This window comes from Rhamphochromis longiceps, linkage group LG4 (genome assembly GCF_057381845.1).
Source record: "Rhamphochromis longiceps isolate RC_006_pf linkage group LG4, R_longiceps_female_GT1.1, whole genome shotgun sequence".
NCBI classification, from domain to species: domain Eukaryota; kingdom Metazoa; phylum Chordata; class Actinopteri; order Cichliformes; family Cichlidae; genus Rhamphochromis; species Rhamphochromis longiceps.
In genome coordinates this window covers 23,993,298-24,017,722 of record NC_140560.1, presented here as the reverse complement: position 1 = coordinate 24,017,722, position 24,425 = coordinate 23,993,298, and the positions used below count along the sequence as shown (strand labels likewise).

Genomic DNA, 24,425 nt, shown 5'->3' with positions numbered 1-24,425 from the left:
TCCCCTGATCACTCCCAGGAGGGAGACATCAATCTCTTGAGGGTTGTGTCACAAAAGGCATTCGGTGGAAAAATCTGCCAAATGAAAATATGTTGAGCCACCCACTCTGGTAGCCCCTTCTGATTAAGAGAGCAGCTAAAAGTACCTTTTATTGTTCAGTAACTTCCATGAAGACATTGATTCACTCTAAACCACTATGTACTTTCCCCCCATTGTTTTCTGAATGAATGAATATATAAATAAATAAACGAAACATTGCTGATTTCCTTTTTTTTGTTTTTTTTTTGCCTGTCCCGTTTGGCTCTTTTGCCATCAGAATTGTTGTCTAAAGGCAAAGAAAGATGCCCAACGGATTTACTTTACCAAATTGACCATCCCAGCCTTGCCATAATGGTCCATTTGATTCACCTTTTGTTTATTTTATTTTCACTTACTGAATACGGGACAGACTTGATTGGGGGAAAGAAATTGCTGATTACCAATAAAACCTTGGACGATAATGGACGATATTTCTAATGTAAAAGAACAGAGCTTCTATACAGCAGGGCTTGCAAAATTTCAAAATCACTGGTAGCCCTTCGGGCAGGCACTCTTCGGTTTTTGGTAGCCCAAAATAAATTTAAGTAGCCCGAATAAAAAAAGAGATAATTTTTATTGTATAATATTGTAAAGGAAACAAAACATCAATCAAAAAAAATTTGTTAAAACACAAATTACAACAACTGTATAAAAATGGCAATCATCAACTCAAATATCTGGTTTTAAAAGTTTCTGTGAACTTGTAAGAACTGTGTGGAACAGGGGTGGGCAATCCCAGGCCTCGAGGGCCGGTGTCCTACAGGTTTTAGATCTCACCTTGGGTCAACACACCTGAATCACATGATTAGTTCATTACCAGGCCTCTGGAGAACTTCAGGACATGTTGAGGAGCTAATATAGCCATTTAAATCAGCTGTGTTGGTTCAAGGACACATCTAAAACCTGCAGGGACACCGGCCCTCGAGGCCTGGAGTTGCCCACCCCTGGTGTAGAACTTGAATCAGTCTGTGTCAGATTCTGAATCTGAAACTTCCACTGAAGTCACGGATGAGAAAATGCCACTCGACGTTGAGGGCATAGCATCTCCTTCATCGGCTTTCTCTTCCTGTGCATTGCCCTCCATTTCACTGCTCTTTGTTCTTGTCGGGGTTTTATGATCCAGGTGTCTTGAACCTTTCAAGAAAACATCCAGAAATGAATAGACTTGTCAGGGCAAAAAGATTCAACTGTTTCCCCATTAATGGAGAGTTGCATGCAGTCATTTAGTGTTTCAGGGTGTAGAGAGGTACGATGTGTTGTCTTCACTCAGTTCATGCAAGAATATCCTCTCTCACAGATGGCTGTTGATGGAATAAGTGTCAGCATTAATTTCACCACCGCTCTTTATACACAGTTTGTGCGATTGCAAAATGAAAGTGAAAGCAAAAAACAAGCGAAAATTCAAACGTGATTTCAATACATCACATATTGAAAGAGGATCATTGATGCTAATGACATAATTACCCAGCTAAATTTGCAAAAGAATGCAAAAGCACTGACACATTTTTCCTTCCTATGATAGCCCGACGGGCAGGGCTGAGATAGATTTTAGTAGCCCGACTGGAAAAAACGCTAGCCCCGGAACGTCGGGCTAGCGGTTTTGCGTGCCCTGTACAGTCAGCTAATAACTAACTGGTAGCTTATTGACTAATTCTTGTTTTCCTTTCTCTCTTCTTTAGATCTTGTCTCACTGTTTGACCTGGAAAATGACCTTCCTGATGAGCTCATACCCAATGGAGACTTGGTAATGGGAATGTCCTCTAATGGTGGCCCAGGTGCTGGTCCTGGTCTTAACTCAGTGGTTCCTGATGCTGCTGCGAAGCACAAGCAGCTGTCTGAGCTCTTGCGACCGGGAAGCTCAAACAATTTAGGAGGTGGCCTGCCACAAGGAAGCATGGTGGGAAACCAGCTAGGTGGTGTGCATGGTAAAAATACACTAGGGCAGGGATCCCCCAATCACCAGTCTCCCCAGGGCCAGAAGGGAGGTCCAGGACAAGGCAATGGAAGTGCAGGCATGGGCTTCAGCCAGCCTATGGGCCAGGTTCATGGTGGCATGAGCCAGACAGGACAAGTGATTAATGGGGCTATGGGACCAGCAGGGCGAGGGAGACCTGGTCTTGGCATGCAGTACCAGGGCCAGCCCATGCAGGGGACACAAGTGGGTGCTGGAGCTGGAAGCAGTGTGGTGGGAGATGCACTCACACAAGGAGGGCCACAGATGGGTGCGCACAACACGATGAGTGCACAGCAAGCAGGAAACATGAATAAGGTAAGGTTTGAAACTCTGCTCAGCTAACTTGAATACCATATTTTTCAGATCATAAGGCCCGTTAAGCGAAACAAAACAACCAGATAAGTCAAGCTTTACTCAGCTCATTTTTCTTGCTTCCTCCACTTCCGTACCATTGATTCATTAATGTTGAATTCTCTCGCAGCTGCTCTGTTCACATGTTTTTGCAGTATATTAATGACTAACCTCGTGTTGTGAATGGATTATTTTAGCTGTTCTCCTGACTGAAGTTTGGTCCGTTTACAGCATCCTGCCATGCGATTGCATTTGTCGCTAACCCTCACATTAACTTTTGAGTGGAAAAAAGTTATCATTCATCCTCCAGCTTCACTATCGATATAACGATATGTATCAGATGACGATATAAAAACGTCTATCGTTTCATTTTACGCTATTGTTTGTTTCGTGGTGTCGCAAAATAAACTGTTTATGGCAATATTTGCCACTACAATGACCAATTGTAGTGGCAAATATTAATTTCCTAAAGTTCTCTCTTTCTCTTATATTTAATATAACCACACTACGGACGGACAAGTGCCTGTTTTTATGCGTTGTCGTTAGCAACAACGACAGTAAAACATCGCGTGTCCGCTTGTTTATTTTCCACATAAACCTTTCACAATAAAGCTCAAGATCCTGTTGAGACTTTTCAAAATAAACTGAACCATGTGAAAGATTATGCAGTGTTTACGGATGAGAAGCAAAAAAAGAGCCGTCAGAACAGGCTTTTCCCCGCAGCACCCTGTGTAATAAATACTCACAAAGAAAATGGCGGACGTTACAGCGTATGTCTAAAAATGTATAGCTTCATGCATCGGTTAAAACACTCGAATCCAGGTACATGACGTGCAGCTGGAAACACTTCACGCAAGTCGAGCTGCCCGAGATTCACTTGAATTTACAGAAAATGATAAATTTTTGTGATTTATATCGTTATCAGTAGGGCTGCTCAATTAATCGAATTTTAATCACGATTACGATCTGGGCTTTCAACGATCATTAAAAATGACTGAGCCGATTATTAGCCCCTCCCTCATTTAGCCGCGACACCTTAAAGGCCGGTCCGTGAAAATATTGTCGGGCATAAACCGGTCCGTGGCGCAAAAAAGGTTGGAGACCGCTGATTAAGAGGACCCGAGGGAAGCTCGGAAAGCTAAGCAGAAGTTATTTGGAGAGGAGAGTGACTGCCGTTGGCTGAAAAGAGAGGTTAAAAAAACTTCAGTGGTGTTGCACACTATTTTATATTATTTTTTAAAGTCATTGTTAACCCTTTAAAGCCGGTCAGAGCAGCACGCTCCGTTTTGTGTAACTATTTTTTAAATCCCTGTAGAACCTGAACCGTGTAAGCTAGCACAATAATTTGTTTTGCATATGAAACCGGAGGAGTTGTACTTACATCTTATGCCATCAGCTTGTCCTTGGTCACGGTTTCCTTCCACATAAAGTTTTGCAAAAATTGCATAAAAAGCGCTTGCAGGAACAAAAACATAATATTCCAGAAACACGCTTTGCCGATCCGATCAGCTGTTCGTAACACTTCCCACAGTGAAACAGACATCAGCGCGAACTGTCGCATGTCCGCCTTTTCCTGGCCGAAACCGGAAGTGACGTCATTTTCGCGGAAATTGTAGTTTTTTACTTGTAGGCCTTAAAAGCCTATACTGGTCATGTTTGACTTTTCTGAATAGTTGCTGGGATGCTTAGAACTCGAATTGCACTGCTGGAAATAGTTTATTTTGATGCACATGCTGTTTTCTTTGCAAATTTGCATCATAAGATTGTTTTTTTGTTTTTCCTGCAGTATATAAAAATTGGTGTATCTCCAAAATAAAACTATGAAGACACTCAAAATAAGTTTCCTGTTATTGTAAACTATTTTTTGCAACTTTTTTGTATTTAAAGCTTTTAGGGATAAGCCTCTTAAATTTCTCCAAGTAGAAATATATGTAAAAAATACAAAAAACGATTTTCAATTTATTTGTAGTTTATTGCACCTTTTTTGCAATTAATGTAGTTACTATGGACTTAATGCATACATATTATTAAAATATGGGCTATAACAGTTGTATAGCAACTTGAAATGCTCCCACAAATGGCACTACAGCATGTAAAAATATAATATAAGCTCTGGCGGACTTGGTTCTATAGTAGGTCTTAAAGGGTTAAATAAATATCGTCAAATAATCGAGATCTCAATTTCAGTGAAAATAATTGTGATTATCATTTTTGCCATAATCGAGCAGCCCTAGTTATCAGGACGATAGACGTCCTATTTCAGGATATGAGATTTTGGTCATATCGCACAGCCCTAACTGTGTTTATGTTATGCTAACATAGCTGTGTTGCTAGCGATCATGCAGCACATCATTATATACCAGCTAGTCCAAGTCCAACCCTACAAACGTAACTGCTGTTTAGTTTTCTGTCTTCATTTATGCTGGAAGTGACAGCAGAGCTGTACGTTTTAATTTTTTCAGAAATCTCTGTCAGAACATGCTTAAATCATGTTTGGGTAGAAACTAGCGAGCTAACTTCCTGCTAACTTCTAACTCGGTTAAATTTAGCAAATTCTGTTTTCATGGATGCCTGAATGTTAAACTTTATTGTTCCACCTGGTAAAGCAGCAACGCTGATCATTTTATTAAAGATCAAAGAATTTAGACCGTTTTTATCTCTCAATGATGTTGCAGTGTTCGTTTGACTTTGGGACCTGAAGCAGAGTTTACACCCACACTGTTGATTTTTGAGAAAATTAAAGGATTTTAAGTGCGCCTTATAGTGCAAAAAATACAAGTACATACATTCTGAATAGGAATTCGTTGACACAACCAGGGCAAATGTGACGAGACCTGAAAATTGTGTCATCGTACTTCTACAAAGCGAGTCAAAGTTTGTGAATGAAAAATAATTTCCATGATGTGCTGCTGGTGCAGTTGGTTGTGATAATCTTTACTTTCACAGACTTTGAAGTGCTCATTGTGAGAACATGTCTTTCCTTTTGTCTGAGAGCTTTGCGGTTTGACAGGAAACCAGGGTTAAACCAGCAGGCTAGTTCTCACTAAGATTATTTGAACAGACATTGCCACATGAAAAAAAGCCCCTCCTTTCCTCATATAGACACATACGCAGTAATATAGGACTGTTTGTGTTATTTCATTGTTTAACAACGTGCATTGCTTTGAATCTCCCTTATATATTATGTCATTTGTACGAAACTGAAACTGTCACCTTTTGATCGTACTGAGACACCATGATTATGTTTGAGGTGAGGAAATGGGGTAAGAAGAATAGGTCGATTTGAACCAGCTTGTGAGCAGTATGACATGCGATCAAGAAGTTTTGTGATTCGATTTGTAAAAAGGAAAACGTACTGTACCTTATTTCAATATGGCTGCTGTCCTCGCCATAGTTGTCTACTTGTGGACCGAGTGTAGTCTGATCAAATTGTTGTGATTTTTGTGAGGAAAAAGGTTAATTTAAAGTAAGATTTTTTTTTTATTATTATTTTTGTTTCTTTTGTTTGGGCAGATATAGCTAACACAATTTTTAAATATGGAGCAATTTTTTATCTTTTTGACCAAACAATTCATGTGAGCTGCAAGTAACATAGCATGATTATTTGAATTTTTTTTGAAAGAATTAAATTGAATTGCCATCATACAGTAAAGTGGCAATAGACAAAAAAACCTCCACTTTAAAATAATCAGTTAATTTTAGTACAGCATTTTTACATCTCTGATAAACGTTTATTAATCAGACTGTAAATACTTAAAGAAGATAAGAAAATTAGATCCACTGAGAATGAGGGGAAAGAGTCGGTGCTTCGTAAGGCCGCTTTTATGCTCAACACACTCAGCACTGCTGTTTCGGAGTCACTTTAAGTAGCCATGCACCGCTGCCGCTATTGCTAGGTTGACAATATGTCAAGTGTAGAAGCTAAGAGATTAACAGGTTACACATAAGGAGATTTTGACTTCTCAAATCAATGTTTCCGGTTTTGACCTCTTCTCTTCCTAAATCAGCGGTGATGTGGCAGTATTTGTCTCCAGGTGTGTGCGAAGCCACCACTTTTATTATGGTGTCTTTCCTCAACTTTGCTCGACTTGGAAACAAAACTTGTTAGCGCTGAAATGGAAGAAGTTGAAATGTGAAACAAAGCGTTTCTGGACCCTTTAAAAAAACGTTTTCTGCAGAAGTTCTCATGTTTTCCAATTGTTGCTGCAATCTCCCACTAAGCCATCTGGAAATCTTTGTACTCCTATCGTTGAAATTCATGTAGAGACCAAACGGCTCACGCTCTCGTGTCTCCAGCCCAGCTGTGCTGCGCGGGCCAGCTTACAAGCTAAAACAACACCAAAGCGCACTGCACGGAACAACAGAAGCTGTCACGTCATTTTTGGCGCGTGCCACCGTTTGCAGGCAATAACTGCCTGTAATACGTACAGATCATCAAGTGGGAGAATCCATGTGGGAGGCAGAATGTGTGAATGAGAGAGCGGCAGCAGGAAAGCATCTGTGTCTCTCTGTGTGGAGAAGTGGAAGGGGGAGGGGCAGGCAGCAGTGCAGTGCTCTGCTCAGCTGTTGTGCAAGCTTTGTGTTGTCACCTCCCTTTTTTTTTTCCTGGGCAAGCCCTGCCCAGCAGCGAAAGCAAAGCAGACTGCTGCTTTGGCCACCACAGAACAGCGTCAAGCAGAAGCAGCAGAACGGTTCAAGTTGAGGGTATCAAAGGGAACAAAAAGCTAATGTCGGCTGTGGTAATAAATGGTGGTCGGAGCTCTTGATAAGGAAGTATCTGTATGTGTGGCCTTAATGTTGTGTGATCAAGTCTGTAAATTTTGCTCCTGGTGAAGCCTGCCAAGACGCGGGAGATGATTGAAACTGAAATTTCATCAAAAAAAAAAAAGGAAATATTTAATTTTAAGAAATCGAAATAAGCTTCTGGAACACTCTTTTAAGAAGATGTCACACTTGCTGGCTAATAAACGAGTGTTATGTACCTTGAGCTAATTTTCCAATACGCACACAACTTTGGTAACATAGATACTGAAGAGTATTTGTAACCACATGCTTTTGTTCTTGCAGGTGGCACATTAAATTGTCATTTTAATTAGTTCTACTTTCACTTGTTTTCTACAAAACACGTTGTCTGGGCGGCAGTGTTAATCGAAGCTTCAGATTCATTAGTTGTAGTTAGATTACTATAACTTATGGACACGTCAGGATTTTCCAAATCTGCTGCCAACACGTCTCACCAAAAGTTTCCTTCGTTGGCTGGGAAAGCAGGACGGTCTTTCGGTCTCTTCATCCATCTTCATTTTGTTTGGGATCATTTTCTGTGGACGATGGCGCAAATAAATATGGCCAACCGTTTAAAATCAAATGACTGATTGTCCACATAGTGGTATGTGGAGTAATCACTGGTGGGGGAAGGGGTTTAACCAAGAGGAAATGCTGAACTGTGTGTGTCAGTGATTAGTTTGGCTCGCGAGTTTTCATGCAAGGCAGCTAATTTCTGTTTACCTTCAGTCAGACGGAGGACAAATGATTCGTATAAAAATCTGCTGGTTTGAAAAACTGCATGGAGCCCATGCTAGCTCCTTCACACAACAGCATTTACAGCTTTTTTTGTGTCATTCCCTGTTTCCCTGTGTCTCCCCACAGTGGAAGTGAAACATGTGGAGTAGAGTCATAAAGCCAAACACATGGTTGAATTAAACTGGAATTATCCTTTAATGTGATTTTTCTTTATTGGGAAACACTGATGAGAAGACTGACCATCATTTTGTAGACTTTGAAGGATTTGTTTTTTACCTGCGCTTTCAACATAAACAAAAACAACAACGAAACTTTATAACAAGCGGCAGCAGCAGTGCTCCTTTTCTTGAAAGGAGAGTGCTTGAATTTGTTCTGTGTGTTCGTTATCAGATTAACCTCCTACGGTGCCCAGTAGGAAAACTCTTCTTGGGCTCCTGTTGACCTTCATTGGATTTGCAGTGTATGTTACAGTCTATCCCATTTGCAATGAGACACAAGTGAGTGGAGCGGTAAAGGAGCTGTCCACTATGAGGGTATGCTGCACGATAGGTCTTCTAACTAGCCTGCATCCTGTTACTCACTGTAGATGCCGATCCCAGGAGCTCCATTTAGCCAGCAGTATGGCCAGCCTGGGGTGCAACAGATGGGGGCAGCGGGGGTCAACGCCCAACAACTGCAGAACAAGACAGCGATTTCCAACAACCTTCCTCAGTTCCCTGCTGATTTGAAGGGAGCTGGGAGTGTGCCAAACATGGTGAGTGTCCGTCCGTTGTTTAAAAAAATAATAAACGAGGGTAAACGTCCCAGGCTTTAGTTTAAAGTTAGTTTCTGTCCTTGCTGCTACACATTAAATTCTTATTTTAGCTTTTTTACTCTGACACAACTTACTGAGCCCTTCCTGAACTTGTACCTGTTGGCCTGGTTTCAGCTTTTTTTCCACTGTCATCTTCCTGTTGTGGAGATGAGCACCAGGAGCTAAACTTCAGCAAGTCTGTTTCAGCGTACTTACAGGGAAAGTGACTCAGTCCTAGTAGAGCTGTTGCTTTTGACTGGTCAACCACAGCCGTCTGTTGTTGATCATCAAACAGATGTGACGTTGCATCTGGTTTTGTAGGTCAAGCAGGGACAGTAAAAACAGTGTTTGATAAACCGCGTGGTCTGCCTTACAATGCATTTCGTTGCACTTATGGTTATTGAGCATTTCATGTTCTCCGCTGTCTTCTGCATTGCTTTGCACTTTGAGTATGTCAACACCATGAACCAAGTTTAGTTGCAGGAAGTCCCCGGGCTTCGCTGTTGCCTTTTTAAAAAATGCATCCAAATGGTTTAAAGCGCACCTCTTCTAACTTGGTGCTATCCACCCACCCTAATGCGTACTGTGGCTAATTGGGACTTCATAGATGGACCTCTCACTACTGCCACTGGTAAGAGAGGGAGAGAAACATAACAGGAAGTTTATTTCATGCTTCCAGCATGATGGCACAGTAGCATAAGTTTGTTCTCATTGAGCAATGTATGTTAGTCAACCCTTATTACTGACCATAAGTGGACAGCAACCAGGATAAGAGGTTAAACTGTGTGAAATGGTATTTGGAGGGTTCTTTGTTTTTAAACATCTTTGTAGATCTTACAGTCTTTTATAAGATTTTTGGCAGTGTTGGCATGGTAGTTTGTGAGGTCGGGGATGGAGGATGGAACAAAATTTGTTTTCTTTAAAGTATTTAGTGTTGGAAATAAATCAACTGTTGTCCAAATTTAGTGAAGACTTGAGAAAGAAAGGATGACTTTTGCTTTAACTTGGGTTGGGTGTTGAATTTTCCAGTCACAGCACGCCTTAAAGTAAATCTTCTGTAGCATTTTAATAACCTTAATTAGCTTGAGACTATTAATTGGCCTGTTGAAGTTGAGTTGTTTTGATGTAGCGAATGCCAGCTCTAACAGTTTGGATGCAACTCTAGTTTTAATGTTATTTTGATGGACTTCTTTTTTTAAATCCACTTGTGTATAATGTTTCACTTATCTGAGTATCCATTTAACATTAACGGTCGTTACCACTTTTTCCTGTGATTACACTGTATGTCGTCTTTGCTGTTAATGCAGTGTTATATGTGACATACATGACCGACAGTTGCGATGGTGTGTGGGAGCGCATGTGCCCGCACACATGTTCATACCAGCGCAACGGCACTCTTCCAGTTGAGTGTAGATGTACGGGCTACAGTGATCATTCACTTACAAACAAGAAAAAACAGACGGGGCATTTCTTTGGTTTTTTTTTTTTTTTTTTTTTTTTTTTTTTAGTTGGAGTTTAATGTAGCTGTGCACTAGCAGAGATGGTAGGTTAACTCTTGTGTATTTGTTGGTGAAAGAGAGTATGTGTGTGAGGAGGGTTTGCAGTGTGGTGGGGGAAGATGGGTGCGCTAGTTTTTATGTGTGTAAAAACAGATTAAAGTTGGAGGAATTATATCAGTGGGGGGAAAAACTGAAAAGAATAGACTCCGGCAGATGACTTACGGTATTATTGTTTTAACTGTTCTGTCCCCTCATGGTCAGTAAAATTCTTTTTTTTGTGTGTGTGTGGTTAATGCTGGAAATGGGAAATTGTTTCACTTTCTCTCTCTCTCTGTCCGTCTGGTTCTCTCTGAACACGCTAATGTCTGCGACGGAAATATGTAAGCAGAGGCAGACATATTTGTCCCTAAAGTTTTGTCACTATTTTGCATTTTCCCTCATCGTCATTCCAACATTTTGTCATCTCCTTCCAGGAATTTGCTAATATCTGCGATTCCTTACAGTGGGGGCAATAATTATTTGATCCCCTGCTGAATTTGTAGCTTTGCTCACCTATTAGAAAGAAATGTCTCTAATTTTTAGGTAGTTTTATTTTAAATCGAGAAAGAATATCAATCGAAGTCCCAAAAAAATATGACACACAAGTTATAATTTTGTTTGCATGTCAGTGAGTGAAATAAGTATTTGATCGCCAAGCAAAATTTGGAGAATGTGGGAAAACCCTTGCTGGCAAACACATGCGTAAGATGTTTTTGTAGTTGGACACATCTCAAGATTTAGGTCCACTCTTCTTTACAGAAACTTTCTAAATCCTTTAGGTTTCTCAGCTGCTGCTTGGCAACTCAAAGCGTCAGCTGCCTCCACAGATTTTCTGTAAGATTGAGCTCTGGAGACTGGCTAGGCCACTGCATGTTCTTGTAGTTGGTCACCAGGTTTGGCCACATCTCAGGAGGGAATGTTCTTCTTCTTTAGCCCCTCCTTTTTGCCTTGGCAGTATGCTTTGGGTCATTGGTCGTGAATGGGTCTTCTAAGGTTACAATCTTCAGTCTTCTGGCTGTGGGAAGCTTCTCAGTAAAGATTTTATGGTATTGGCCCCTCAGTGTGGTAAACTTGTCCTGTAAACTTAGCAGAAACACAGCCTCAAAGCACAATGTTTCATCCCTGACTGTGGAGAGGTGTTCATTGGGTTATACTTAGCATTTCTCTTCCTTCAAAGATGACAGCTCAAGCTAGCAAATTTAACACGGGCTTGTACATGTGCCTTCTTGAGCAGGTTGTCTTTGAAGGTGCTGATTACAGTTTGATTGATTACAGCATAGTGTGTTGCTAATGGTGTAATGCTTGGTGACTGTGGTTCCAACTGCCTTTAGATCGTTGACAAGCTCCTCTGTATTTTTGGGCTGATCCACCATCTTTTCTCATCATCATCCTCAATCCATGAGGCAAGAGCTTGCATGGAGTTCCTTAACGAGTACGAAGATTTATTTTTCTTCCATTTCTGATTAATCTCACCAAGCTGCTTCTTGATGGGTCTTGCAGCTCATTGCAGCCTTGTGCAGGTCGACAGTCTTGTCTCTGACATTCTTTGACACTCTTTGGCCTTGTCCATGGGGGTACAGACGATAGATTGGGGGGAAAAAAAATGATTCTGTGGAAATCTGCGTTTCATACACTTAAGTTGTAATCAGGAGTATCTGCAAAAGACTCGTTGTAAAGGGAAAAAAACCTGATTATTTATCATATTGAGGTGAAAGTTGTACAAATGTAAAAAACAACTGCAATTAAAAAGTAGCCAGAAATGCATACTGACCTGCAATGACATGTGTAGTTGCATTTCCAGGGAGGTGCACATCAGGTTACCGCGTAGATCACGTTGTGGGGTTTCATACCTATGATAAAGACTTAATTCTAAGGCCAAAAAAATATGCATAGCTTCAGTCAGAGGAATAATATTTTTCCTCTCCTCACGCTATGATCAATCATATATCCACATTTAAGTTTTTGCCTCCCGGGGTTTCACATCTGTGTCTGAGTTTGCACCTCTGTGCGTATCCATCACTAACTTGTGTGCGTATTGTGTGTTTATCACAGATGCCGCAACAGGTAGCATCAATGGTCCCTGCTCCCGGTGGTGTGTCCGCAGGCCCAACGGCCGACCCTGAGAAGCGAAAACTCATTCAGCAGCAGCTGGTCCTGCTGCTGCATGCACACAAGTGCCAGCGGCGGGAGCAGGCCAACGGGGAGATGAGGACCTGCACCCTGCCCCACTGCCGCACCATGAAGAACGTACTTAACCATATGACCCACTGCCAGGCTGGCAAAGCCTGCCACGGTGAGTGAAAGTGATGAGTTTTTAGAGACTGAATTAAAAAATAAATAAAGAGAAGCCTTGGATCTACCCATATGAGCTTTTATGTGACCGTGTTCTTCTAATTTGGTATTTTATCTGCTAACTGCTGCTAATAATCTCATAAAAACGAGATTCAGCTTCTAACAGATGGGTTTACTGTGCCATGTGTTTGCAGCCATAATTAGAGCCTGTGATGTGGGCCTGATGCCATTTCATTTAGCATCTAAACAAAATGGCACCGGGCGTTGATGTCTTGCAAGTTTCATCCAAACGACAATAAACACCTGTTTCTTCAGACTCGCACATATACCATTACCACAATAGTTTTGAGTGAAATTTCAAAAAATAAAAAATATCCATGAAATTTGCCTTTTTGAAAATTACTGACTTAAAATTTTAAAATGTGGCTTTAAAATAAAATGCTGAGGATTACAATTGTGTCACTTTTCGATTTATTGCTTAAATGGAGACAGTTCAATTGTTTCATTAACCAAGCCTCAGTGATTGACATTACCCAACAAAAGTTGAATCTTAAGTTACAAACAAGTTTCTCCTACAGTTTGGTCCGTGTCTGTTAGTCAGTAGCTTCACTCTGACAGTTGTTGGTAGTGATGAAGGCATCCAAGAGTTATAGACTTGGAAATTTGTCATTTTATATTTTTTTTTCTCCATTTAACCAGCACCTGTTCTTCACTGTAGTGTGTAGATATTGGGGTTCAATAGTCTTGCGATTTCTCCTGAATTAACTGTCACCAGCACCTCACTCTATTTTTCCTATTTGTGCTTTATTTTTCTCCAGTTGCACACTGTGCATCATCCAGACAGATCATTTCCCACTGGAAGAACTGTACGCGGCACGACTGTCCGGTGTGCCTGCCTTTGAAAAATGCAAGTGACAAAAGGAATCAGCAGCGTAAGTAACTTCAGCAGCTCCATAATTTTAATCTTAATTATTCATTAAACCCATATGAAAAAACCCCACATGGATTATAAAGCAGATATCTGAAATGCAGGTAACTTTTCAGTAAAGCAGTCATTACTCTGGGATAAGCCTCTCATGTTTGTGGTATAAAGTGGTGCCACCTGCAGGTTGTTTCACTGCCACTTCTCTGCTGGCTCGCAGACTGTGAGGGCTCGAGCTGCAAGAGGATTCCTCTAGAAATACTGGGCCTGTAATGTGACACCCAGGGGAGGGGCTCAGTGGCGCTTTTAACACTGGGGGCAGGTTCTTGGGACAGCATGCTCTCTAATTGGTTAAAAAGCCCTATGACAGATTTAAATCCCCCACAGAGGCAGCATGCTCCCTGTCAGCTATCAACACAGCAGGGAGCAGCACAGGGATGTCAAAGTCCCAAAAAGACTATTTGTAGGGTTTTTTTTTTTTGGTTTTTTTTTTAATTTTCACATAAAAAAAAAACAACAAGTTTTTCATTTTTATGTTTAAAATTGTTATAGTCATATACTAATCTTATTTTTTTTTTTTCTAACAATTTATAGGCTGACATTATTAATACAGGAGAGCATAGAAGCACATCTGAAGCCGCATTTACTCCTCAGTTATTGCAGGCTATTACTTGAGTTAATTCTTTAATATAATATTTATAATGCAAAACCAATTATCATCCTGTTTTCTCCCTACAGCTACGCTAAGTTCATCTGGAGCCAGTCTACAAAATGCCATGAATGCAGTTGGACCTGGCCAGCCCAGTGCAACAGCCATCAGCAGCGCTGCAACACAAATTGACCCCAGCTCCATGCAGAGGGCCTATGAAGCCCTGGGCCTGCCATATGGGAACCAGTCTCCTGCTCAGGTGCAGGGCCAGGGTCCATCTCAGCAAAACCCACAGGGCCCCCAGCACCAGCAGATGCGAAATATGAACCCATTAGGTATGGAATAAAACGAAATGCCAGTTTAGAAGTTTGTGTATAATTGCTTCTGTGCCAGTTTTTCATAAATTCTTCTGTGTTTTTACCAGGCTCTAATCAGATGAATCAGATGGCAGGAAGCATGGGTACCCCCTCCTCAAACCAGACTGGCATGCACTCTGATTCCTCGTTGTCTGCGCTTAGCAGGTAAGACTTTTCATTCCTTCTGCATCACTTGAAACGAGGTCTACTGTACTGCCCTTCCCAAAATAAATTTATGCCTCTCAAGTCAGTCATAAATATGTGTTCTCAGTCTCTTCTGTAATTTTATTTTATTTTATAGAAGATTATTTTTCAGTGTTATTTACAAATTATGTTCAAATTGCGTCCGTCGTACAGTCAGCTGATGCCAGATGGGTCAGTAGTAGGAGGCATGGGAAACCTCCCCGCTGCCACCCCTCTGTCTGCCACAGGGCTAAGGAAGGCCTGGCATGAACATGTTACTCAGGACCTGCGCACCCATCTGGTGCATAAACTGTAAGTGCAACAATAAAACAGCTGTGTTTGTAGATAGATGAGTTCTCATATGGTACAACAGGTTATATTTGCTTATTTTATTTTATTTTATTTTTTTCATCAGAGTACAAGCCATATTCCCAACCCCAGACCCAGCAGCACTGAAGGACCGACGCATGGAGAACCTGGTGGCTTATGCACGCAAGGTTGAGGGTGACATGTATGAGTCGGCTAACAGCAGGGTAACTTGATAAAGCATCTTCACGCTATTCCACCTTCATCCTTTTTGAATATCTTTAAAGCTCTTTGTGCAGCTATCCTTGCGACTGAGATGAAATCATTTTTAAAATATCCCCCCCTTTGTTTGTTTTTTTTTGTTTTTTTGCCTCCTCACTAGGATGAGTACTACCACTTCCTGGCAGAAAAAATTTACAAGATACAAAAGGAACTGGAGGAGAAAAGGCGCTCCCGGCTTCAGAATCAGCCTAGCATGGGACCAGCTGGGCCACAGCAGCCTCAGCCCAACCCCATGGGCCCAGGACAAGCCATTCGACCTCCTAGTTAGTAACTTAAATTCTTAATCAGCCATTGACTGTCCTAAGTTGACAGTACCAAAATACCTTATGTTATAATTACTTTAATGTTTCATCAAATCTCTGTTTTTATCTGAAAGAATCTTTTAAAAGAACCTCGACTTATCCTGTCTTCTCAGATGGACCTACACAGATGCCTAACATGCAAAATCAGATGATGCCCCGCATACCACAAGGTATGTGTTCATCTTCTGGTTTTTGTTTTGTTTTTTGGGGGGGAGGGTAGCACTTGAATTTGCGTCTTTTATTTCTAACATGCTCTAGTGGTTTGTCTGTTGAATGCCACTTTTATTTGTTTCATTTGTCCACACCTGTTAAATTGCTCTGATACAGGATATCAAATTGATCTGGTTAAGTCTCCCTTATATCCCATTTGGTTATGCATTATTAAATTATATTAATTCCCAAGGATCTTAACAAGATATGTACTTGTCCCCCACAGGAATAAATCAGTTTAACCCAATGGCAGTGCAGAATACACAGATGCCTCAGGCACCCATGGGAGCAAGGACTCCCTCCCCCAGGAACCATCCACAGCAGATGAACATGAACTCCATGCCAGCGGTTAGATACACTCCTTTGTTTCGTTTTGTTTTTGTGTTTTGTTTTTCTTTCCCTTTTCTCTTGCCTTGAAGCAGTTATTTTTCTCTGAGCTCACTTGCTTGCTCCCTTAAATTTCTTTTCCCTCTTCTTGACCGTGAAATACGCGAGTCTTTAACTGTATATTTAGTTAATGCTCTGTTACTATTGTCACACGGAAGCATCAATACAAAATGTGTTTCCTGTAGTTCACACAGATCTTGATTCATTTATGAACCAGCTGCTAATGAATAATCTGTACTGAAACTACTGCCCAGGCCTGGGCTTACAGCCGTCCCAGGTGTAGTTTGCGTCTGTATTCTTCTTTGAGTCAGCCGAGGCTGTTAAGTTTACACCACAGGACCTTCAGAAAAATAGCAGGATGCCCTTGTGGTAACTTGCATGTTGGTAGCATTTCCTTTAGAAACAAATGATTTTACCTGGCAGACACCTTCATAATAGGTGTTGTCTGTTGTTTTGATTTATCTATTTGATCTCTTTGACTTTACAGATGGGAATGTCTCCATCAAGGATGCCTCAGACTCAAGGAATTATGGGTAGTCATGCTAATAACATGGTATCTCAGCCAGCCAACCAAGGCCAGTTCCTGCAACAGGGCCAGTTTCCTGTAAGTGCGGGTGGAGCGATGAATGTGAATATAGGTTTGGGACCTGCCATGTCACAGGCTAGTGTCACACAGGTGAGAAAGATGCTGAGGTTTTTTCTTAATTCTCCTAGACTTTTTATTGCACATTGCTTGTTTCTTTTTAAATATACAATCTTTTGTGTGTGACTTTGGTGTCACACGCTTTGTAAATGGTTGGTAAAGTTATTCTAATAGTGCGCACACCTTTGTTCCAACAGCCACAAAACTCTAACCTCCCTCTGAATGCACTGAGCTCCATTGGCTCTCAGCTGCCCTGCGGCCCTACAGCTCAGCCTGCCCTGGGTACCACCCCTCCACCCAGTGCCTCTGCCACCCAGCAGCAGCCGCCGCCACCACCACCGCAGCCACAGCCACACCATACTCCCACCCACTCCCAGATGCTTCCACAGCCCTCCACTCCCGTGTCCACGGGTGGGCCCTCCTCCACCCCAACCCACATACCTAGTGGCCTCCCTCGTCCCCCCTCAGCCTTGGGGACACCACCTGACCCTTCTCACCCTCTCACACCCCTGCAGCCCCAACCTGAGCCCTCCAGCCAGATGCAGCAGCCCTCCTCTGTGCAGGCACAGCACCCCAGCACGCCGGTGAGATACTAGTTTTTCCCTGAAAAGCTACCACAGCTCTTGAATTGCTTATGCCTTTTTCACTTTCCTTTAAAGCACCATCCAGGTGTTTTAACCAAACAATATTTCAAATTTTATTTAATAAAATTTAGCTGTCAATATTTTAATCGCAGGAGGGGAAAAGTTTTTTTTTCTTATAAATCAGAATTATTTTTTAAAAACTGGCAGCACTAAACAGTTTCTGTTTCTGCTTTAAGTTGTCCCATCAAACAGCAGCGAGCATCGATAACAGAGTGCCTACCCCAGGCTCTGTGGCTGAACTGAGTTCCCAGCAGGCCCTGCCTGACATGAGCAGCACTGAAGCCAAAAGTGAAGTAAAAGATGAAGAAGACGACAGCAGCTCTCTGAAGACGCAGAATGATGTAAAAATGGAGGTATGTGCAAACTTTCTCCACCACAAATAAACCAGTTCTGTCAGTAAATCTGTCTTGTGGGATTTCAGTAACTTAATCTAAGGCGTTATGCTTCCATGGGTGTCAAGTGCTTGATGGTTTGCTGTCTTATCAGTGTTGGATAGATGGTTAACAATCATTGTGTTAATATATAATCAGGAGGAAGAAACCAAACCCCCAGTGGTGAAGAAAGAGGAGCCAGATGCAGCAGAACCAAAGCAGGAACCAATGGAAACTGAGGAAAAGAAGCCAGAAGTGAAGACAGAACCCAAAGAAGAGGAGGAAAGTGGGGCCAACAGCACGTCAACTACCACCGCTCAGAGCCGCAAAAAAAGTAATGTTACTATATTTAGATATAAGGTGTAAAAAAATTAGACATAGGATGAAATAGTTTTTTGGTATTTTTCAGCACGCTTGAACACCCAAATGCTTGCTCTTCCTTGGTAGAGTGCTCAAGTTAAAGGTGTTATACTTAAACAGCAGCACAAGGAAAATGGCTTTTTCACTCACTCACCACAACACTTTCACTAAAATATCAATGGATGCTTTTCTGTGTATATAGGAAGTACACTCTTGGCCTCAAAATCTTGTTTAGACCCTTTTAGCACGACGGTCTTTGTGCAAGAGTTTTGCGTGATTGTCCACAAGTCTCATCAGACAGATGAAAAGCTACATGTTAGCTAGCTGTAAATGTTCTATTGTTGAGGGTTGTTTTGCATAGACTATTTAAAATCACTCCACAACATTTCAAAGGAAATAGCCTATCTTTCACAAAAATAGTTGAGCTGTGAGCTGCCCAGCCCCGGAGGCAGGTCGCTGGCCTCAAACCACAAGATTTTTTTCCATCATACTTAACAGGTGGTCCAAGACGCTTCCTCTGAAAAGCCACTTTTGGTCCGAGCCTAACGACTGCTATTGTTGTATTTGTTTGTCCAGAGCATGTTCTTGTCAAAAGCCCTTTCTTTTGTATTCACTGGCAGACTGTAGTTTTGCGTTAATGCTTTAATAGGACAACAAAGAATTTTCTGGCATGTCTCCTGTACATGTTAAACGTATGTGATCTCTAATGGCTGATGCAATCTGGTTCTTATAGTGGAATTCCAATGAGCTGCTGTTTTAATTTAACAGATAAAGTAACTAGTTGTTTGAAGCCTTAGCCACTTGTAGATCATTTTCCTCATGGTGGAGCAATTTATTTATTTGTACATCTTTTTAATCCTTTGCCAGACTTAAAAAAGTATCTAGAGACTATTTTCTGAAGGTTTTTTAAATTCCTGGCATGATGACAGCAAACACTTCAAAAGCATAAAGAGAACTGGGCCCTGGATGTCAGAGGCAGGTTCCACTTGTCACTTCCCAAGAAGGCTGTAATCATTGACACCTAATCGTGATATAAGTGCGATTCCTTTTTTTTTTTTTTTTTTTTTTTTTTTTTTTTGTATTCGTCCCTTTTGTCAATGTTTATCAACAGCATTATCTACTGGCAGCGTTTTTGAAAAAAGAACAGCATTTGCCTTTCAGACATTTTAACATGAAGTCAAATTTTTTTATGGGTATTAGTATTTTGTGTGTATGTGTTTTATTTAAGTATTTAAACTAATTCTGGAGTGGAAATCTATTGAACAAGACACAATTTTATGCCTGCATCACCAGGCATTTAATTTGTAAACCCAGCTGCACGCCACTGATCAGTACTGAGTCCATTTAGTTAAGGAATGTCACGATTCCTTAACTACCGGTAAATGGCTCAGGCTCAGGGGGTTGGGAAGCGTATCCGTAACTGGAAGGTCGCCGGTTCGATCCCTGGGCTCTCTGTCCTGGTCGTTGTGTCCTTGGGCAAGACACTTTACCCTACCGCCTACTGGTGTTGGCTAGAGGGGCCGATGGCGCGATATGGCAGCCTCGCTTCTGTCAGTCTGCCCCAGGGCAGCTGTGGCTACAACTGTAGCTTGCCTTCACCAGTGTGTGAATGCAAGAGTGAATGAATAGTGGCATTGTAAAGCGCTTTGGGTGCCTTGAAAAGCGCTATATAAATCCAATCCATTATTATTATTAATAATTATTTTATTTTTAGACATAGGTATGCTGTTTATGTGTTTTTCCTCATGGGCTTATTCTTGTCTTTAGTTTTCAAGCCAGAGGAACTGAGGCAAGCCCTAATGCCAACACTTGAAGCCCTCTACAAGCAAGACCCAGAGTCCCTGCCTTTTAGACAACCTGTAGATCCAATGCTGTTGGGTATCCCTGTAAGTATACTTAATGATGTGCCTTTACTCAAAGCTTCGAATTGTTATGGGTCATTTGCTCAATCCTGGAATTGCTTCCCTGCTTCTGCTCCTGTAGGACTACTTTGACATAGTAAAGAATCCCATTGACTTATCCACCATCAAGCGCAAGCTGGACACGGGTCAGTACCAGGAACCGTGGCAGTACGTGGAAGATGTGTGGCTCATGTTCAACAACGCGTGGCTGTACAATCGTAAAACATCCCGAGTCTACAAGTACTGCACCAAACTGGCAGAAGTGTTTGAAGCAGAAATCGATCCTGTCATGCAGGGTCTGGGCTACTGCTGTGGTAGGAAGGTAAGATGGCACATCCTGGATAGTCAACACAAGCTACTTAGGGCAGCACACCATTCTGCTTACTGATAAAAGTCACTTACCCTTAGTTTAGTCTTTATTTGGCTGTTGACTTTAGATGAAAGCTGATTGTCACATTTACGTGTACCTTAATGTTTTGTGGTTTTTTTCCCACCCTGCAGTTTGAGTTCTCACCACAGACACTGTGTTGCTATGGCAAACAGTTGTGCACCATCTCGAGGGATAGCACCTACTACAGCTACCAGAACAGGTAAAGGTGCATGCTTTCTCTGCTGAAGGGATTGGCATGGGTAAAGAGGTGAAGAATTAATTATACAAAGTGGGTGTGAAGTTAAACCCTCAAAAGTACAGCATGACTAAAGATCCCACTTCACATTCACCATTCTGAAAAACTATAACCCAGGAATGTGGGAAAAAAACTTTGATCTTAAGTGGGCCGGACCAATAAAACTCCCCTTTTTCTCCTTGTGTGGAAGTTTAACTTCACATTGAATCCCTTAGATACTCAAAAAAGTACGATTCCAATATTTATTGTTGCTGTTTTGTAACACCCCCCCCCCCCCCCCCCCCCCCCCCCCCAAAAAAAAAAAATCTGTCTGATCAATTGCTGTCATTGAGTTATACATGGCCATGGGGAGGTCTTCATCAGCAGGAAAAGCTGTAATACCTATTAAAATACAAGTCTAATACAAGTTTAAAAGTCCCAAATTTATACCTTTTTCGCTGAAGCCAATCTGTGGGCAGGGTTTGAGTTTTTACCTGGCCAATGCTGGTCTCTGGGCCTTATGTTTGACACCCCTGCTCTAAGGACATAATTCTCACCGGCTTTCCTTTATAGGAGTATTGCACCACAGTTTGAGTTGAGTGAGTCATATAATTAGGACAAGCAAAACGCATGATGGGTCCATCCCTCACATCTATCCCTTTAATTTCTTTCTAGGAAATGAGCTCCAAAGCACCCCCTTCTGTGCAGAATATGTTATTGCAGCTTAACATTAGTCCAATGGAACACACTTTAGTTGTAGATAATCAATGCTAAATGCCTCAAGATTTCCCAAATTAGAATTAAAGACTTGGACACTGTTAAAGGGAATTTAGTCATGTTGTTTCTGCTTAAAGGAACCGGCACAATTGTTTTTGCATCATCACTCCGGTCTCTTCTGACATGATCATCCATTCATCAACTCTTAATGCATGTTGCTTCTCATAAATGATTTCAGTGTAAATGTCTTTACCGTTTTGATTTTGCAGCATGCATGTTCGATGACGATGTTGAACACGAATTTGTTGTTGACGACAATCATTTAATGTCCTTAACATAGCATCTGAGCATGTTTCCCCACATTTCTGTTCCACTTTGAATGAGAGTGGCTGAATCATGACCATTTTGACTAACCATGTACCTCTACCTGTGTGTGTGTGTGTGTGTGTGTGTGTGTGTGTGTGTGTGTGTATGTGTGTGTGTCCTTCCGTCTGTCCGCTGCTCATGCTCCATCCTCGGTTGTTGCTGTGTGCTCCGTTCACTCTGCATTCTGCCACCCGTACGCCGGTTTGCCTGTGCTGCTACTGTGTGTGCTGGCTGCAGTTCACCCAAATATGGCCTTATTGCCGACAGGTATCACTACTGTGAGAAGTGCTTCAATGAGATCCAGGGCAACAGTGTGACCCTGGGAGATGACCCGTCACAGCCACAGACGTAAGTTCCTTGGTCCCCGGATGTCTGAATATCACCCCGTGATCATCGTGGAACCATTTGCTTTCTGGCTCTTGTTCTCTGGAAGGGAATAAATAGTCACAGATTTAACATGAAGATCTCTCTTTTTGTGCAGGATGATATCTAAAGATCAGTTTGAAAAGAAGAAAAATGACACGTTGGACCCTGAGCCGTGAGTATTCTCTAGACAGTTTCATTTTGATGTGTGTGACTGCAGTGTTGCTTCTTTGCTGCTTTTTACCGAACAGAAAGAAAAAGCATGTTTTTGTCATCATAGGTATATTGAATGTAAAGACTGTGGACGAAAGATGCATCAGATCTGTGTGCTGCACTATGACGTCATTTGGCCGTCAGGGTGAGTATAGCTTGACTGCTACGCTAGACAAATATCTTCAAGCACATAAAAGAAATGTTTGACCGTCATAGAATTTATATTTGTTAGTTGACACTAAAAATAATTAGATTCTCGTTTCAGTTTTATCTGTGACAACTGTCTGAAGAAGTCTGGTAAAGCAAGAAAGGAAAACAAGTTTTCAGCCAAGAGTAAGTTACATATACAAGTAAAACAACTTCTGACAAAGAATGTCAGTGTTTAAAACATGTCTTTGTGTGTTCGTTAAGGGTTGCAATCCACAAGGTTGGGTTCATACATTGAAGACAGAGTTAATAAGTACTTGAAAAGGCAGAACCACCCTGAAGCTGGTGAGGTGTTTGTGCGAGTGGTTGCCAGCTCTGACAAAACTGTGGAGGTTAAGCCTGGCATGAAGTCTAGGTAAGTGTCACACCTGCTTTACAGCGCTTATTTTTAAAAAATTTTTCCTTTGGAGGGTCCAGATGCATAAAAGCATCTGATAAATCTTCAATAGCATTGTGTTTTCAATCTTTTCAATCACGCGGCTGATTCCACATTTATCTCAGCTAGAAACTGAACTGCATAATGCCTCAGAGAACAGTTTTTGTATTTTGCAGCTCATAGAGTAGAAGGACCGATGAGCTTGTTTCTCCTACAGTATTGGGCAGAATTTAATCAAACTTGGACACCATGGCATGATGACAGCAAACACCAAAATGATCACCATTTTGGGTTATTACCAAATATCCCAAAGGTTTTTTTTTATAGGGACTCATCACTCCAGCTGGACTATTGATTAGGATTTAATCAAATTTAGATACAATAATCACGTAATTGATCACCAAAGGCATATTTTTCATTTTATGAGCAATAACCTGGATCGTTTGCTGAATGCACTGTGTCAGTGATGTGCTAGTTTTAGGAAAATGTTGTTGGATAGCCTTGGCTCAGAAGGTAGAGCATGTCATCTACCAATCGGAGGTTGCTGGTTGGCTGCTCCAGTCTGCATGCCAATGTACCCTTGGCCAAGATACTGAAGCCAGAGTTGCTGTCAGTGTGTTCATTGGAGTGTGGATGTTGGATAGAAAGCACTCAGACAAAGAAAAAAGTGTGTGTTTGTGTGAATGGCTGAATGAGATGTCTCAAGTATAGTAGAAAAGCTCCATATATGACTAACTAGTCCATTTGCCTGTCCATTTGTGTATTTGATGCCTTGTGCAACGTCACAATGTCGATACATAATGCAATTTGTTCAGATATAAACAGAAATCTCCATGTTCATACTTTCATATCAAAGATCTGACTGTGGAAAGGGAATTGGTTCCGGAAAACATCAGAGTTATATTTAATCTTATGAAAATTGATTTACTTTTTTTTTTCTTCTTCTTTTCACAAATGACTTGAGTTTGTCTTTTAAATGCTGTTGTATCCATCCATTCAGTAATGCATTTTAAACTGCCTGTCCAGGTCTGAGCTGTCTGGGCCTCTCAAGCTAGCTGAGAGATACAATCCCTACAGCATGTGCTGGGTTTGTCATACCCAAAGCATCTCATCTAGGTGATACTCAGGAGGCATCCTAGCCAGATGCTTCAACCATCTCAACTGCTTCCACTGGGCTTGAGTAGAGCCTTTATTCCTCCACACCAAAATGACCTCAGCCCAGACACTCTTCGAAGGAGGCTAATTTCCGCCACTTCCTATCACTACTCAGTTATTGCCAATAGGTGATTGTAGGAACATAGATTCACCAGTAAAGTGAAAGCTTTGCCTTTGTGCTCACCTTTAAACAGCATTTACATTACTGTAGATGCTGTGCTTATTTCTCAGTCTCCCACTCCACTCTTCCCTCACTCATGCACAAATCTTTGAGATATTTGCCCTCCTTTGCTTGAGGCAGGCACTTGTTACCAACCTGGAGTGGGAAATCCATCCTTTACCGGGTGGGAACCACGGCATCTGACTTGGAGGCGCTAATCC

General features: G+C 41.5%; 1 protein-coding gene across 2 annotated transcripts in view; it reads left to right on the top strand.

Annotated features, from left to right (window-relative positions):
- Nucleotides 1-24,425, top strand: part of crebbpb (CREB binding lysine acetyltransferase b) — a 44,438-nt gene that overhangs the window by 13,340 nt on the left and 6,673 nt on the right. The window contains exons 2-24 of one of the 2 annotated variants that reach the window (XM_085403977.1): nucleotides 1,758-2,347; nucleotides 8,490-8,657; nucleotides 12,287-12,527; nucleotides 13,345-13,458; nucleotides 14,187-14,432; nucleotides 14,522-14,618; nucleotides 14,811-14,948; nucleotides 15,052-15,169; nucleotides 15,325-15,487; nucleotides 15,640-15,696; nucleotides 15,963-16,084; nucleotides 16,611-16,799; nucleotides 16,964-17,350; nucleotides 17,587-17,763; nucleotides 17,941-18,115; nucleotides 19,909-20,027; nucleotides 20,125-20,364; nucleotides 20,544-20,632; nucleotides 21,998-22,078; nucleotides 22,212-22,268; nucleotides 22,374-22,451; nucleotides 22,572-22,639; nucleotides 22,718-22,868. In XM_085403977.1, the coding sequence (XP_085260103.1) occupies nucleotides 1,758-2,347; nucleotides 8,490-8,657; nucleotides 12,287-12,527; nucleotides 13,345-13,458; nucleotides 14,187-14,432; nucleotides 14,522-14,618; nucleotides 14,811-14,948; nucleotides 15,052-15,169; nucleotides 15,325-15,487; nucleotides 15,640-15,696; nucleotides 15,963-16,084; nucleotides 16,611-16,799; nucleotides 16,964-17,350; nucleotides 17,587-17,763; nucleotides 17,941-18,115; nucleotides 19,909-20,027; nucleotides 20,125-20,364; nucleotides 20,544-20,632; nucleotides 21,998-22,078; nucleotides 22,212-22,268; nucleotides 22,374-22,451; nucleotides 22,572-22,639; nucleotides 22,718-22,868 (3,865 nt within the window). Of the gene's footprint in view, nucleotides 1-1,757; nucleotides 2,348-8,489; nucleotides 8,658-12,286; nucleotides 12,528-13,344; nucleotides 13,459-14,186; nucleotides 14,433-14,521; nucleotides 14,619-14,810; nucleotides 14,949-15,051; nucleotides 15,170-15,324; nucleotides 15,488-15,639; nucleotides 15,697-15,962; nucleotides 16,085-16,610; nucleotides 16,800-16,963; nucleotides 17,351-17,586; nucleotides 17,764-17,940; nucleotides 18,116-19,908; nucleotides 20,028-20,124; nucleotides 20,365-20,543; nucleotides 20,633-21,967; nucleotides 22,079-22,211; nucleotides 22,269-22,373; nucleotides 22,452-22,571; nucleotides 22,640-22,717; nucleotides 22,869-24,425 lie in introns of both variants that reach the window. The other variant, XM_085403976.1, reaches the window with a different exon arrangement.